The sequence below is a fragment of the Rhinatrema bivittatum genome, chromosome 1 (genome assembly GCF_901001135.1).
Source record: "Rhinatrema bivittatum chromosome 1, aRhiBiv1.1, whole genome shotgun sequence".
Taxonomy (NCBI): Eukaryota; Metazoa; Chordata; class Amphibia; order Gymnophiona; family Rhinatrematidae; genus Rhinatrema; species Rhinatrema bivittatum.
The window spans coordinates 264,022,915-264,040,607 of record NC_042615.1 but is presented as its reverse complement, the minus strand read 5'-3'; the positions used below and the strand labels follow the sequence as shown (position 1 = coordinate 264,040,607).

Here is a 17,693-nt window from a genome sequence, read left to right as displayed (position 1 = left end):
ATCAGGATGACTTGGTTTGAGAGGCAATCCTGGAAAACTCTGAGAGCATATCTGATTGCTCAAAGCTCCAGGAAATTTATTTGGTGTTTGGCTTCCTCTGGAGACCAAGATCCTTGTGTTTGCAGATTGGCCACATTGGCTCCCCAGCCGAGATTGGAAGCGTCGGTGGTGAGCGTGATTTGAGGGCCTGGAAGAGATTGATCTGATTTTTCCACCAGGCAAGAGACAGACTGAGTGAGACGATGACGTGGACAATGGTCGACAGGGGCTGAATTGATTGAGTCCATTGTGACCTTAGAGTCCAGTGCATGAGTCTCATGGCCAAGTGGGCCATTGGTGTGACGTGGATTGAGGACGCCATGTGTCCCAGGATGAGAAATTGGCGTGCAGTTGCAGAGTGCTGAGACTGCAGCTGGTAAGCAAGAGACACGAGAGTTAATGCTCGCTGTCGAGGCAGGAAAGCCTTTGCCTGCAAGGTGTCCAAGTGTGCCCCAATGAATGACAAGGTTTGAGATGGGACTAAATAGGATTTGTTGTAGTTGACGAGAAATCCTAATGAAATTAAGGTGTGTAAGGTGAGATTGAGGGATGACAGAGCAGCTTGCTGAGTAGGAGCCCTGACTAACCAGTTGTCTAGGTAGGGGTAGACGTGAACACCTTGGGTTCTGAGGAAGGCTGCAATTACTACGAGGCATTTGGTGAAGACTCGTGGTGCAGACGCTAGGCCGAATGGAAGCACTCTGTACTGATAGTGCTTGGGGCCTACGAGAAACCTCAGGTATTTGCGATGAGATGGAGTTATCGCAATATGAGTGTATGCATCCTGGAGGTCTAGAGAGCAGAGCCAGTCTCCTCTTTGTAGAAGAGGGAGAAGCGAGCCCAAGGTTACCATCTTGAACTTCTCTCACTGTAGGTAGTTGTTGAGGGCCCGTAGGTCCAGAATAGGACGAATGCCTCCCGATTTTTTGGGGTTTAGAAAGTACCGGGAGTAGAACCCTAGACCGTGCTGAGAGTATGGAAAGGGTTCTATTGCTTTGGATCCAGAAGAATGGAGTGATCGGATGATGTTCTCCACTTCGGTAGAGGTGGGGAGTTCGGAGGCAGGGAGAGAAAGTTCAGATGGTAACACTGAGCAATTATTGCCAGTACCCATTGGTCTGAGGTGATTGAGTGCCATATGTTGTGGAAGTGGCACAATCGACCTCCCACTGGTATGTGAGGCAGTGGAATCTAGCTGCTGCTCTCTAGGTGGAAGTCAAAAACCTGAAGCAGGTCCTGGTTGAGGAGCTGCTGTGGCTTTTGTTTACGTGTTTGACGAGACAGTGGTTTTTGATAAGGTCTCGTGGCATGGGATCTGGGTGGTGGCAGATAGGACTTCTTCGGGCGGAAGAAAGACTTTTTAGAGTTCTTTCTGAAGGGTTGCTTAGAAGAATAGTCGGAAGCATCAGAGAGAGCTGTCAGAGTCTCATGATGGTCCTTAAGTTCCGCCACCGTCCGTTGAATCTGTTCGCTAAACAGATTATTTCCGACACAAGGCAGTTCGGATAACCTGTCTTGTACATCCAGGCGAAGGTCAGAAGACTTGAGCCAGGCCCACCTTCTTGCCGAAATAGCAGCTGCAGATACTCTATAGAAGTATCAAAGATGTCATAAGATGTCCTGATCTCATGCTTGCCTGCCTCAAAACCCTTGTTTACTAGGGTTTGTAGCTGTTCTTGAAATTGCTGAGGCAGGGAGTCCGACAAGTCTTGTATCTGCTTAAAAATGACCCTGTTATATTGGGTCATATAGAGCTGATAGGCGGCAATCCGAGAGATGAGCATTGACCCTTGGAAGACTCGGCGACCTATGGTATCTAGGAACTTTTGTTCCTTGCCAGGGGGAACAGAAGAGTGAGGCTATGACCTCTTTGCTCTCTTCTGTGCAGATTCCACCACTACCGAGTGGTGATCCAATTTTGATTTCTGAAAGCCTGGAGCTGACTGCACCAAATAGGTAAGTGTCAGCTTTCCTGTGGACTGGAGCCAGGATGTTCCCAGTTTTTCTTCAGGAGATCCAGAAGAACCTGGTGGATAGGAATGGAGATTATTACCTTGGGGGCATCCAGGAATTGGAGTAACTCCATCATTTGGTGCCTATCATCCTGTTCAGTCTGCAATTGGAAGGGGATCAATTCAGACATTTCCTTCACAAAATTTATAAAGGAAAGGTCCTCTGAAGGAGAACACTTCCTACTTTCAGTGGGTGAAGGTAAATCATCTGTCCAGGTGTCGTAGGGATCAGCACCTGTCCCTCTAGGAATTAGAGGGGGACAGGGTGGTGGAATACCTGAAGGTCCTAGTCTAGGCTCCGAAGGAATCGGAGGAATTATCGGAGGCACTGGCGCAGGCATCGAGGGCATCAATGGATGGCTCAGTGGCGCCGGACGTATCGGCACAGATGGTTGGATCGGTGGTGAGGGACGTATCGGCATCGATGGCTGAGGCAGAACTCCTGATGGAGGGATGCGGAATGGTGTTTCTCCTCCCGATGATAATGTAAGCGGGGAGGGCACCGGCGCCATCGGGGATCCAGGATCCATCGGTGGAAGAGCGACAACGAGCGCTTCCATCCTGGACAGCAGCGGTGCCAATGCTGCCGGAATCGGGTTGGTGGACTGTTCCGCAATCGGTACCTGTGTCGGAGGAACCTGGAGTCGTTGCATCGCCTTGTCAATGGCCTCCTGAACCATCCGGTCCAGTTCTTCTCTGAGACCTGGAGCAAGCAGCCCCGGCTCCGGAATAGAAGAAGGAGGCAGAGGCATAGCTGGAGGGACCACCGTTAAAGGTGGAGTCGCAGCTCCCAATCCCCTGTCGGGTGAGGGTTGCCTCGGTGACCCAGTCAAATGTCGGTGCCTTTTCTGGATGAGGTTTCTTCGATGGCGGCTCGGACGATGGTCCGAGTCTTTCAGTGCCGATGGCAATGTTTCTCCCTTCGATCCCCTCGGTCTTGAGGGGGGAGTAGAAGGTGTCAATGGCAGAGAAGTCATCTATGCCGGGCGGTCACCGGCCGGTGGTCGATGCTGGTGCGAAGTTGACGGTGCCGGCTCTGACGACGTCGATGCAATGGATGGAGTCGGGCTTTGAGCACGGAAGAGAAGTTCCATCTTCTCCATTCTGGCCTTGCGATCTTTTGGCGTCATTAGGGCACATTTGGTGCAGGTCAAGACATCGTGCTCGCGTCCTAGACACATAACACAGACTTTATGGTGGTCTGTGATGGACATGGTGCGAGTACAGTCCGGGCACTGACGGAACCCAGACGCCATGGAAAAAATCGAGCCACAGTATGGTCAACGGCCAGTAGGCCGCGAGGGCCAAACTCAACGGTAATCGACAGAAAACGGCTAAAAACTTACCGGAGTACCGCGGTCTGAAAAAAGTTAAAGGAGGAACCCCTGTGGGGCAAATTAGCTTTAGTAATTCCTGACAGGAATTTTCCTCACGGAATCTCTGCAGAGCTCCTTTACCGCGAAGCTACTGCTGCGTGGGAAAAAGAAGACTGAAGGAGGACCCCTGCTGGCTGCAGGGTTAGTGCCATGCTGGACATGCCCAGTAGGGGCCAAAGTTCTGGAAATTTTGACAAAAGTTTTCCCGTAATTGGACTCCATCCTGTGATGTCACCCATATGTGAGGGCTACCATCCTGCTTGTCCTGTGAGAATACCTGTTACAGGTAAGCAACTCTGCTTTCTCCCAGGACAAGCAGGATGGGAGTCCTCACATATGGGTGATTAGCAGTCTACAGGCTGACTCATATTGCAACAGGCCAATAACAGACAACTCGTGCAGAGGCACAATAATTGGGGTGCTATTGGGGGAAGGTCATAGTCTGGTTTTTGGTGTTGGCTTTTGCTCCTTGTGCTGGAATTGCTTTTGAAGAGGGCCCTGTTGCTCCTGATGGTAAATTCCATCTCCTGTTTCACTCACTGTGGGTTACATCTGTGTCAGTAAATACTTTGGCTACCAGACCTACTTGGAACTACGAGAACTGGACCTGACCTTCTATGGGCCCGTAGGCTGTTTCAGTAGGGGAAGCTGAAAGTCCGTCCATAGATGTAAAGGGAGCAAATTGGAAATGGTTGAATAGGGCCCTTGTGACCTGGAGAATTCATGTGTAAATAATTGTAAATATTCCACCCCTATGACATATTATATTGTTACCTTTTTTACCCTCCCTGCTCTTGTTTTAAGCTCTACCAGTTCAATGTAATTCTCTCACTTTGTTAATCTGTTCTGTGTAAACCGATATGATGTGAAAACGAATATCGGTATAGAAAAAACTCTTAATAAATAAATATTGGCAATGAGGCAGCCTAAAAACACAGCAGGTGGTTGTGGAAGGAGTTGGGGATTACACTGGAAGAAAGCTTTTCAAGACAGATTGGCCAAAGGCAGAGCGCCTTGACAGACTTCCATATGTAAGCAGTAGAGGGCTGCGAATGTGTGAAGAGAGTTCCATGTCGCAGCCTAAGAAATGTTGGCAATTAGTACTGAAAGATAGTATGCTATTGATGTTGCCATGGCCGTTACAGAATGTGCCTAACTCATCCCTAGAGAGGAAGGCCTGCTGCCTCACAGAAGAATTCTATACAGTCTGCTAATCAGTTGCAGAGAGATGCCCTGGGAAAAAGTGAGCAGAGTATATTCCAAGTAAGGTGAGAGGATGTGTCTAACTTAAGAAGAAAATTAGGGTGAGTATGGAGGACCACTCTGTCACGGAGGAAACCTAGTATCTGGTGAGTATGCAACAAGGCTTGTAATTCACTGACCCTTTTAGCAGAAGTGAGGGCTACGAGGGAAAGAAATTTCCATATTAGAATTTTAAAGTTATAGAAATGCAAAGGCTCGAACGGGGAACATATGAGCCTTGTAAGCACTACATGCAGGCCCCATTCTGTAACCGGTGATCGTAGAGGAGGCTTAATTGGTAGAGAACCCTTGATAAGCCGACTCATAAGGGGTTGAGCCGTTAATCGGGCATCCCCTACTCCCAGGTGGTAACGCTAAAAGGGAACTGAGGTTTACCCGTGCGGAGGATGTCTGGGGACCAGAATCCGAAAGGTATCCTAGATAGCGTAATAGAGATGGAGTGATGCAAAAAAGGGGCCAATACCCTTTTGTGCACACCATGTGGTAAAACTTGCCCATTTCAAATGGTAAGATTTACGTGTGGAAGGTTGTTGTGAAGCTACAAGTACCTGAGAATATCAGCGAGTCTGTGTTATGAGATTGACCTATGGGCAGGCGAATCGGTTATTGAAGTGATAGGTCGAGAAGTATGGGGAAGCATACTTGTCGAGGTCAGGACGTGGTTAAGAGAATCATTGAAAACCTGTCCTGTTGTAGCATCATGAGAGTTTTGGCTATGAGCGATATTGGAAGAGACGCATGTAGGAGGCCTTTGTTGCAGGGGGCAAGCAAAAAGCATCCATGGTAACACATTTCGATGCATGTGTAGGGAGTAGAATCTGTCAACTCTGTGATACTATTTGAACGCAAGAGGTCGATGGTTGGCTGACCTCAGCGCTATAAGATTTTGCTCGCTACACATGGATTCAGAGACCACTCATGAGGATGGAGACATCGATTGAGATTGTCCGTTAATACGTTCGGTATGCCTGTTAGATAAGTGGCCCGGAGATGCATGGAGTGTGCATGGGCCCAGGTCGAGAACTGCATGGCTTCCTGGCATAGCAGATAAGAGCCTGTGTGTCACTGTGTGTTCGAGAACCACATTGCCACTATGTTGTCTGTCTGTATCCACAAATTTTTTGTGAGAGGCGTTTTAAGGAATAAAAGGCATAACGCATGGCTCGCAGCTCCAGGAAGTTGATCTGAGACTTTTCCTGGAGCGGAGTAGACGTATTTTGGGTTTGGAGGGTGTTGATGCGAACTTTCCAACCCAAGATGGGTGTGACTGTGGCCAAGATCATCTGAGGATTTGGTACTGGATCGATGATATGGATCAGGGATGAAAGCGGTTGAACTGCTTAGAGCCACTGAAATATGAAAATCCACTGAGTTTTCCTCATGGCTAGTCTGGCCATAGGAGTGACGTGGATAGTGGAAACCATGTGGCCCAGCAATGAAGAATTGATGGGCTGAGGCTATGTTGCATGCGTGCAGAGATGTGGAGAATTTGATAGGATGTCTGCGTGGTTGTTGATCAGGAAGTCCGTTGCGACTGTAGTACGCAGAACTATTGCATATGGGATTTATCGTAGTTGATCAGAAATCCCAGCCAAATTTAGAAGATTTATAGTGAGTGTTAGAGAATTTAGAGCTCCTTGCTTGGAATGACTCCTTATTAGGCAGTCGTCCAGGTAAGGAAAGGCGTGAATGATGCTTTTCTTTGTAGATAAGCGGCAGACACTGCTAGGCATTTGGTGAAATACACAAGTTCTTGACGCTAGCTCGAGCGGCAGAACTTGGTATTGAAAATGCTGTTGACTCACTATGAAGCGTATGGAAAGTCCAGAGGATAGAGGCAACCCACTTATTGTAGTAAGGGAAGCATGGTGCAGAGAGACACCATTCTGAACTTTTCTTTCGGAAGAAATTTGTTGAGATTTCTGAGAACCAGGATGGGCGAGGTTGCCTGCTTTCTACTGAAAGAAGGAAATAGTGAGATAAAAATCCTCCGCCTTGTTGCGTCCGGGGAACGGTATTTCGAGCTCTGGTCCTCAGTGGGGTGGCCGCTCTCTTGACTGGCAAGGTTGAACAATCCAGGAGCCTGCCCAACTGGCGGAGCTGGTGTGATCTTGGTATCAGTTGGTCTCACACATGAGCGGTAAGTCGTCATTCCCACATCCCTCTGCTGTGCAAGAAATGTAGAGAGCTGTCGCAGAGTCTTGTGCTGGTCTTGCAATTGAGGCACTGCCTGCTGGACCTTGGTGCATGGCAGATCAGGTAGTGTATCTTGGACTTCGGGCCATAAATCAGGGTCCGGAAGCCAGGCTACTCTCGAGTATGGAGTCCTGTTGCTGGCAACGGGAGGACGTCTCGAAGCAATCCCATGTTGCTGGCAGAGAGGGTCCCTTGGTGCTGTGTCAACATAGCTGGTAACAGAAACATGTGACAGCAATATGGTTCTTGGACGATGTGACAACCTAGAACCTTTTGAAAACTTCTGGTCTGCTTTAGTGACCAGGTTTCGATGGGATCGGTGTCGAAGCGGGATTAGAGTGCCCATCGCCCTTTGTGGTGGAGGCTCAGAAGGACGAGTCGGCGGTGATGACTTAGGCTGTCGTTGATAGGTGCCACAATGGTGGAAATATCGATGGCTTCGGTGTTAGTGGATTCCGCCTCAGGCTACCAGATGCACCGGAGGATGGGGCCTCTGATGGCCGATGCTGCTTCGATAGTGGCTCGGCAGCTGCCGGTGCTGCTCCAAAACTGGAACTGTGCGCCGATGGTGACCAGTGTCGATGGTGACTGCATTGTTTCCAGTGCTCGGTCCAGTCTTTCCCCGGCGCTTAGGAAGCTAATGACCCTGAGGGTCTCGGAGAGCAGGGAGATTGAGGATCAATCCTCCTCTCTCTGATCCTTGGAGGGATTGTGAGGAGAAGCGGGTTGGCCAGCTCCCTGCAATCTCTAGGTGTCAAAGGAACTGAAGCAGGCGTGGAGGACTTCGGAGTCCCAAAAACTGTCTCCATTTTAGCGAGGCGCACACAAACGCCTACGCCCTTTGGGCATCATTTGTTCACACAGATGGCACCCTCGGACATTGTGCGAGGCCCCCAGGCACAGGATGCAAAACTCGTGCAGATCCGTGATGGACATGGTCCGCGGGACACTGATGAAAACCGGTTGATGCCACGAAAAAAAACCCGGTAATGCAGTTAATGACAGATGGACACCGTGGGGTGGGGAGTCGGGAATCAACCGCAAGTTTGGAAAAAATGGCCGAAAACAGCGCGAAGGGGGACCCGACGAGGATTTGAAAAACAACTAGAGGAATCAAGGTAAAGCTGAAACTCCACGGACAGCGAGGCAACTGCACCGCAGAAAGAAGAGCCTGAAGGAGGACCTCGCGTGGACACATGGATGGTAGCAGGCTGGGCATGCTCAGCCTGCTAGTTATAGCTTCTAGAAACTTTGACAAAAGTTTTCCGTGCCAGGCTCCATCGGATATCATCACCTACATGTTAGGACTACCATCCTGCTTGTCCTAGGAGAAAGGGAAATTGGCTCTTACCTGCTAATTTCCGTTCCTGTAATACCACATTATCACAAGTGGGTTTATGCATTCCTATCAGCAGATGGAAGCAGAGAATAAAACCTTGAGGCACTACTACATAACCAAGAGTGCCACCTGCAGTCCCTCAGTATTGACCGGTACCCAAGCCAAGATTTGAACAAGAAAAAAACATTCCCCTAAAAATGGGGCAAACAAAAACCCCGGGTTGGAAACCCTGGAAAAAACTGCTAACAAACTTAACTGCTGAGCTCGAAAGTACCAATACATTCTATTGAAAGAACTCTTCGAAAAGCATTCTAGCGAACACTAGTTCAAGTCAGTCTTTCGGAAGTACCAACAAGGCAGGGCTATGGACTGATCTATGATATTACAGGAACAGAAATTAGCAGGTAAGAACCAATTTCCCTTTCCTGAACATACCCAGATCAGTCTAGACAAGTGGGATGTACCAAAGCACCCCTATAGTGGGTGGGAACCCGAAAAACCCGCTCTCAGCACACTTACCAAAGGAGGCTGCCTTTGGTGCTTGCACATCCAATCGGTAATGCTTAGCGAAAGTGTGAAGTGAGGACCAAACCATGCCCTTACAAATCTCCTGAGGAGAGACCAACACACACACTGCCCATGACGCCACCTGCGTGCACATAGAATGAGCTTTAAGACCTACTGGGAACCCCATGGTCCTTAGAAACATAGGCGAAGAAATAGTTTCCGCCAACCAGCGGGTTAAGGAAGCTTTAGACGCTTTCTCTCCCTTCCTAATTCCACTGAACACCACAAATAGATGATCAGATTGTCGGAAAGAATTGGTGACCTTCAAATAGCGCAACAGGGTATGTCGTACATCCAATAAATGGAGATCTCTACCCATAGAGGAATCTTTGGCCCAGTCCGGAAATCCTGGCAACTCCACCGTCTGATTCACAAGAAAAGCAGAGACCACCTTAGGAAGAAACGAAGGCACCGTCTAAAGAAACCTTGTCGGAAGAGATCGACAGGAAAGGATCGCAGCAAGAAAGAGTTTGTAATTCGGAAATCTGCCTGGCCGAGCAAATGGCAACCAAAGAGACAGTCTTCAAGGTAAGAACCTTTAAAGATGCTCGACTCAAAGGCTCAAAGAGGCCTCACAAAGGACCCGCAACACCAGACTGACATTCCAGTTAGGACAACTTCCGGACCGGAGGCTTCAAATGCTTTACCCCTTTTAGGAAACAGATGTCGGGATGAAAAGCTAACAGCCTGCCCTGAACCTTACTCCCCCCCCCCCCAAGGCAACCGAGGGCTGACACGAACTCTCAGCAAACTATAAGGCAAACCCTTTGACAAGCCCTGCTGCAGAAAAGACAAAATATGCGGAACAGAAGACACCAGTGGATCTATCTGTTACTGAACAGACCAGGTCTCAAACACCTTCCAAACTCGGACATACACCATGGAGGGCGCCGGACGCTTGGTCTGAAGAAGGGTAGTAATGATAGACTCAGAATAGCCCTTCAGTCGCAACAGTCTCTCAAAAGCCAGGCCATGCAACAAAAGTGATCCTCCCGATCCAAAAAGATGGGACCTTGATGCAACAACCCCCGCAGATGAGCTAGTCGAAGGGATCCATCCAAGGCCAGATGAATCAAATCTGCAAACCATGGATGCCGCAGTCACTCGGGAGCCACCAGAACCACAGAGCTGGGATGGGTCTCTATGCACAGTAGCATGCGTCCTATGAGGGGCCAATGGAGGAAGACAAAGAAGGATCCCCCTCGGCCACACCAGAGCGTCAAGGCCCACTAAACAGACATCCCGTCTGCAACTGAAGAACCGAGCCGTCTATGCATTGAGCCACGTCGCCATGAGGTCCAGTTGAGGGACCGCTCCCACCGGGCAGAAATGAGGTTCCAGGGATAGCTCCCACTTCCCTGGATCCAGCTGTTGATGGCTGAGGAAATCCGCTTGCACATTGTCTACTCCGGCGACATGGGAACCTGCTATCCCCTCTAGGTGGTGTTCTGCTCACTCAAACAGCAATTAAGCTTCCCGAGCCACTGCTTGACTCCTGGTGCTGCCTTGACGGTTGATGTACGCCATCTTCGTTGCATTGTCCGAGAAAACCCGAACCATGTGATCTTGCACCAGCAGCAAAAATTCTTCCAAGGCTCTGTGCATGTCCCTAGTCTCCAATTGGTTGATGGACAGAACTTCTCCAGTGACCAAAGTCCCTGAGCTGAACGACCCAGGGACACTGCTCCCCAGCCCCTGAGACTGGCATCCGTGGTCACCACCCCACTCTGGGATTTCGAAACTCACTCCCTTCTCCAAATGGGGCCGGGATAGCCACCACAGCAGGCTGGCTCTGGCTTCTTTTCCTAGAGGCAGCGGAAAATGTCATGGCTCCGACACTGGATCCCAGCATGACAACAGGAATCTCTGCAGCGGAAGCATGTGGGGAAAGGCCCATGGGAGCAACTCCAATGTCGAGGCCATGGTGCCTAGGACCTGTAAGTAATCCCAGAACTTTGGAACTTGGAGATATAACAGCTGCTTGACCTGCCGATGCAGGTCAGGAACACCAGTCTAGATCTGGGTATCGAATTGGGCCCCCAGGTATTCTAGGGACTGAGTGTGTCAGCTGACCCTTCACCAGGTCGATCACCCAACCCAGAGAGCATAATGTCTGGAGAATGTGGTCCACTGTTCGAACACAGTCCTCTTGTGTCTTGCCTCTGATGATCCAATCTTCAAGGTATGGGTGCACCAGCACCCCTCCCTTCCTTAAGGCTGCCGCTACCACCACCATCACCTGGGTGAAGGTCCATGGAGCCAGGGTGAGTCCGAATGGAAGAGCTAGGAACTGGAAATGTTGCCCCAGCACCTTGAACCGCAGAAACTTCTGATGACCCTGCCGTATGGGGATGTGCAAGTAGGCCTCAGTGAAATCCAACGATGCCAGAAATTCACCCTTGCGGATTGCCACGATCACTGTGATTAGTGACTCCATCCGGAAATGTGGGACCTTCAAACTCCTGTTCACCTTCTGGAGATCCAAGATGTGACGGAAGGTGCCCTCCTTCTTTGGAACCACGAAGTAGACCAAGTACCGTCTTTGACCTTGCTCGTTCTTTGGCACCGGGAGAATATCCTTCAGGCTTAATCTTTGCAGGGTTCCTTCCACGGCCTCCCGCTTGCTACAGGAAACACAGCGCGACTCCAGAAAGGCGTCTTTGAGCGGCCGAGAAAACTAAGGCGTAGCCGTCCCTGATCACCTCGAGTACCCACTGATCGGATGTAATCTTCACCCACTCCTCATAAAAAAAAGGACAAGCAGCCCCCGACCGCTCCTGGAGAGGAGTGGTTGGGCCGTATCTCATTGTGTTGGCTTATTGCCTCCGGCCCCCTGGCCAGAGCCACCCCGGAAGGTTGTCTGGAGGGTCAAAAGGACTGCTGGCGGCCGGCTGGCTGCTTAGATCCCAAGGAAGCCGTTCCTCTTCCAGAGCGAAAACGCCTCGACTATCGAAAATAAGAGCAACCAGAGAAAGACCTCAACATTCTTCCTGTCTTCAGGCAATTTATTGCCCTTAGTCTCTCCCAAGGACTTCATAAGGTGAGAAGAGAAGATTCCCTTTAAAAGGAAGGTGACATAAGGCTGATCAGTTGTGTAGCCAGAAAAGGCGCCTTGCCGCCACCGCCGAAACCATACTGGGAGCTGATGTGCGCACTAAATCATACAAAGTGTCCGCCACATAGGCCGTACTCTCGAAGCCGCTGACTTCTGAGACTTCTGAATCAAACATAGGCAGGCATGGTGCATCATGCTAGCACAAACCGCAGCATGGAGACAACGCGGAGACCTTGAACATCCGAGTTGAATCTCCAGCTTGCGATCCTGCACATCCTTCAGAGCGGCGGACCCTGCCACCGGATTAGTGGTTTTCTTGGTAACTTGAGATTGCTGCATCCACCTTAGTTGTCTTAAGGCGGTCCAAATTCTTCTCCAACTAGGGGTAGAGATTCATCATCGCCCTCCCCATTGTCAAGCCTGCCTCCGGGGTATCCCACTCCCGGGTAATCACCTTTTGAATCTTTTTTGGAATAGGGAAAGCACTTGGCGGACATGAGACCATCCAGGACCAGATTAACTCCTTCGCTATCTGACTTCCTGAGCCAACTTCCCTCTCAATTCCTCCAAAACCTGGGGAATAAGAGGTCTCAGTTCCTCCCTCTTAAATAAGCGGACCACCCGGGTGTCGTCTCCATCAGGCCTGGCACCTTTAAGGAGGGTCTGATCGTCTTTACTAGCGTCTGGACCAGGGCGAGATCCCCGTCTGGTTCATCCGGATCCACTACCAGAGAGGAGTCTCCCTCCCCCTGCGGATCATCAGATTCCATCCCATCTTCTCTGTCCACATCTGGATGGCCAGGATGATGCCCCCGTATCTTCAGAGAGACTCCAATGAGTGACGCGGTCTCTAGGAGGAACCTGAGCTTGTCTCCCTGGGTCTACGCTTGGCTGCCTTCTTAGCCAAGAAGGCCTCATGTAGCAGGAGAAAGAATTCGTGCAAAACCCCCCCAGGGCCCAGAGGCGCGCTCTCAGAATCACTGGAAATAGAGCTAGAGCCTACATCATCCCCCAAGCCCCATCAGTTAGAGTGTTGTGGTCCGTAGCCCCTTCAGAGTTGTCAGGTACGGAGGGCCCTCACTTTGGGCCCTGCCCCAGCCCCTGAGGACCGATAAGCCATCCTGGGCTTCAGGCTGGCACATTGAAAATGGCCCTATTCCCCCAGGGGAAATAAATCACTGTCCTCCACCTCACCCCACCCCCGGCCCTGCCTGTTTGCGGCACTGCCATGCAGGCCAACTGTCCCCACTGAGCCTTGCTACTCCCAACAAGGAAAACTTTTTTTTTTTTTAAAGAAACTTTACAGCCCAAAAGCCTAAAGAGCTAGAGAGAAACAAGAGTCCCACAGGGGGACACTTTCTTGAGCAAGTCAGCAGCAGCTAGGAGGGAACAGAGAGGGAGCCAGTACCCTGGCTATCAGGGGACCCGGGACTCACGGGCTTACACAGGCAGGGGTATCCAACTCCCCTGCTCGCCTGGCTCAACCAGAGGGATGGCCCGAAAAAAACGGAACCTTCCACCTCGGGGAGCCCTTTCCAGTCTCCAACACCAAACCAGACAGGACTGCAGAGATGCACTTCTACCATCTGTTGGAGACAGGAATACTGAAGGACTGCAGGTGGCACTCTGTTTTGTTCTCTGCCTCCATCATAAACCCACTTGTAGGGACTGATCTGGGTATGTTCAGTAAATGTACCCCTCTAGGGTATTTCCCTACTGACTCATGTTTTGTAACTTTAAGAGCCCCATGCACATCTATCCACCTAGAGTTCAAATGCCTGGCATAGCTACAAATGAGGCAAACAGTTATATATCTGAGGTTATAATCCAAAAGAAATCCATTGGTGCCATTATGCATGGTCTTAACTGTCATTAAAGTCTAGGGATTATAATCAGAGGAAGCAAAGGAAGAGAAAATTAACCAAGCTGATGTTTAAGGAATATACCTAATACTGTCTCTTTACAGTACATTAATAGCTTTTACAATTCTAGCTTGAAAAATTATGCATAGAATATTTCTTTCATGCCACATAGCTCCACTAAAGCAAATTACCTATACTGTACCAGGAAAAAGCCTTGACTTATTCTCAGCATGGTATTTTCAAAAACTTGCCAAGAAATTTCCAAAGGCTGAATAAGTTTGACTACAAAATAGCTAACACTCAAATACCTTTTTATGAGACGATAAGATGATAATGTCCTTCACCCCTCCAAATGGCTTAGCCAGGTTCGATATTTCATCTACTGTATAGCCTTTATCGGGCAAATTGCTAACCAGGACAACAGAGTTTGGAATTTCCTGCAAAAAAAAATTGGAGATAATTGTCTATTAACTCTAGTTGTTCCCTTTTATGCCAAATACACATCTTTAAGAACATAAGCGATATTCGACAATTTAAAGGTATGAAAAGTCTGCTCAGCTCTGCAAAAAATAAATAAATAAATAAATAAATAAAAAGTTTGGTTGTCGGAATGGGCCGATTTAAATGCAATTGAGAAACATCACTGGGTAAAAACTTAGGTGAGTCCTCTTTTTAAAATTGTGTGTATGAAGCAATTATTACAGCCTGAAGCTTACTCACTTTAGGCTGGATTTTCAAAGCCACACTCGCCATGGACGCGCCAATTTTATAACCAGCATGTGCATGTTATAAAATATGTTTCCCGTGCGTACACATGCGCTGAATTTTTATGTCCGAACGCACGAGTACGAGCAAGTGGCCTCCTCAGGAAATGTGCGGCGACACCAGTAGGGCTTCCCCAGTTCCCTATACCCCTACCTAAAGGAAAATTAGTTCTTACCTGATAATTTTCGTTCCTGTAGTACCATGGATCAGTCCAGACCATGGGTTAAGCCCCCGTTCCAGCAGGTGGAGACAGTTCAGAATTCTGAGGCTAGCCCATATAAGGACAGAACCTACCCCGGAACCCTCAGTATAACTATTGTCAAAGCAGAAAGGTATAAGATCAAGCAAGTACCAGAATAAGTAATAAATATAATAAAAATATCCAAATAACCCAACAATTGGGACAAAGAACTGTGTAACTAAGCGCTCTTGTACAACTACCCCTGATCATCAAAAGATGCTTCCGGTGCCTTAACAGTGAACTTCAAAAAACATATGATGCAGGAGATCAAGAAAAAGACAAAAATTCCTGTAAGAAGGAAAAAACGAGCGGATAAGAGAAGAACGGGCGGGTGTCTGGACTGATCCGTGGTACTACAGGAACGAAAATTATCAGGTAAGAACTAATTTTCCTTTCCCTGTACGTACCTGGATCAGTCCAGACCATGGGATGTCCCAAAGCTTCCCTACAAAGGGTGGGATCCAGACAATCCCGCTCGAAGAACCTGACGACCAAAGGAACCAAAAACTGGAGCCTGAACGTCGAGTCGGTAATGACAAGCAAAGGTATGAAGAGATTTCCAAGTAGCCGCCCTACAAATCTCCTGAGGCGACACAGATTGAGACTCCGCCCAAGAAGTCGCCTGAGAACGCAAAGAATGGGCTTTCAGATCTTCAGGAACTGGCCTGCCCTTGCAAATGTAGGCTGAGGAAATCACCTCCTTCAGCCAGCGAGCAATAGTAGTTTAAGAAGCTTGCTTACCTTTGTAGGGTCCACTCCGTAGGACAAACAAATGATCAGAGACACGAAAGTCATTGGTAACTTCAAGATAGTGCAACAAGATTCTTTTGAGATCGTTACCACCGGAGGCAGAGATCTCCTCCGGTGAAAAAGCGGGAAGTTCAACAGACTGATTAATATGAAAAGATGAAACCTCCTTAGGTAAAAAGGAAGGAACAGTCTTTAGAGAGACACCGGAATCCAAAAAAAACGGAGAAAAGGGATCCCTACAGGATAGAGCTTGGAGCTCAGAAATTCTCCTGGCAGAAGAGATAGCAACCAGAAAAACAATCTTAAGAGTCAAGTCCTTAAGAGTGGCACGACGAAGAGGTTCGAACAGAGCCGAACAAAGAGCACGAAGCACCAAGTTTAAATTCCACGAAGGACAAATAGACCGAACAGGCAGGTTCAGATGTTTAGCGCCTCTTAGAAAAACGAACAACATCAGGATGAGAGGTGACCGGACGACCCTCGATGGTGCCTAAAAGTGAACCAAGAGCAGAAACTTGAACACGCAGAGAGCTCACCGAGAGACCTTTAGAAAGGCCACCCTGAAGAAAAGAAAGTAAGACCACCACAGAGGGCGAACGAGCCGAAACGCCAAACTCTTCACATACATCCTCAAAAACCTTCCAAACCCTAACATAAGTAATGGAAGTTGATTGCTTACGAGCCCTGAGAAGGGTGGCAATAACCTCATCTTTATATCCTCTGTCTCTCAAACGACGCCTTTCAAAAGCCATGCCGCTAGACAGAAGTGATCCGCCTGATTGGAAAATACGGGACCTTGGCGCAGAAGATGGGGTAGATGACTGAGACGGAGAGGACTTTCCACGGAGAGATTCACCAGGTCCGCGAACCATGGTCTCCGAGGCCACTCTGGAGCCACGAGAATGACCGGACTGCAATGGAGCTCTATTCTCCGAAGGACTTTTCCCACTAGTGGCCACGGAGGGAACACGTAGAGAAGAACGTCGGAGGGCCAGGGAAGAACTAGCGCGTCCACCCCTTCTGAACAATGCTCCCTCCACCGGCTGAAGAACCATGGAGCCTTTGCGTTGGCTAGCGTTGCCATGAGGTCTAGGTGAGGGGGACCCCACCTGCGCACAATTAGATCCATCGCGACGTCTGACAACTCCCACTCACCGGGATCGAGATGCTGACGACTGAGAAAGTCGGCTTGAACATTCTCCCTCCCCGCTATGTGGGAAGCCGCCAGACGATCCAAGTGTCTCTCTGCTCAAAGAAAAAGCTTGCAGGTCTCTAATGCCATCAGACGGCTCCGAGTTCCACCCTGTCGGTTTATGTAAGCTACAGTGGTGGAATTGTCTGATAGTACTCGGACAGCTTTGTGACGAATCAGAGGAAGAAAAAACCTGAGGGCCAGACGAACCGCTCGGGCTTCTAAGCGATTGATGTGCCATCGAGATTGGCAAGGGGACCAGAACCCTTGAGTGGTTTGAAACTGACAGACAGCCCCCCCAGCCGGAGAGGCTGGCGTCCATCGTTACTATGACCCAAGAGGGAGTCAAAAGAGGCATTCCCTTGAGAAGGTGAGCCGGGGAAAACCACCATTGTATGCTGGCGATGGTAGATGCGGACAGAGGGAGAATCTCCTGATAGTCCTCGGATATTGGCTTCCAACGGGACAACAAAGCTGTTTGTAAAGGACGCATATGAGCAAACGCCCAAGGAACGAGATCGATCGTGGAAGCCATGGTTCCTAGAACCTGGAGGTAATCCCACGCCATGGGAAATGGGAGAGTGATGAAAGTGTTCAACTGATTGATCAAATTGAGTGTTCATGAGTCCGAAAGAAAAACTTTCCCGACTCGAGTGTTGAAAAGGGCGCCCAGGAATTCTAGTTGTTGAGAGGGTCGAAGAGAGCTTTTGGAGAAATTGACTATCCAGCCGAGAGACGTGAGAAGGGCTAAAACCCTGTCTACAGCAAGGGAGCAGAGAGCGGAGGACTTGGCCCTTATCAACCAGTCGTCCAGGTAAGGATGGACCAGAATTCCTTCCCGGCGAAGAGCTGCTGCAACGACCACCATGATCTTTGTAAAGACGCGGGGAGCAGTGGCGAGACCGAACGGGAGAGCCCGAAATTGGAAGTGCTGACCTAGAATCTGAAAACGAAGGAATTTCTGATGTTCTTGACGAACGGGAATGTGGAAATAAGCCTCCTTCAGATCCAGAAGCGCGAGGAACTCCCCGGGACG

The 17,693-nt window shown here is 49.3% G+C and overlaps 1 protein-coding gene across 5 annotated transcripts in view; it reads right to left on the bottom strand.

Moving 5' to 3' along the window:
* ZNF638 (zinc finger protein 638) overlaps positions 1–17,693 on the bottom strand; it is a 497,682-nt gene that overhangs the window by 184,841 nt on the left and 295,148 nt on the right. For all 5 annotated transcript variants that reach the window (XM_029594449.1, XM_029594439.1, XM_029594458.1 and 2 more), the window contains exon 14: positions 14,018–14,146. In XM_029594449.1, coding sequence (XP_029450309.1) covers positions 14,018–14,146 — 129 coding nt within the window. The remainder of the gene's footprint in view (positions 1–14,017; positions 14,147–17,693) is intronic.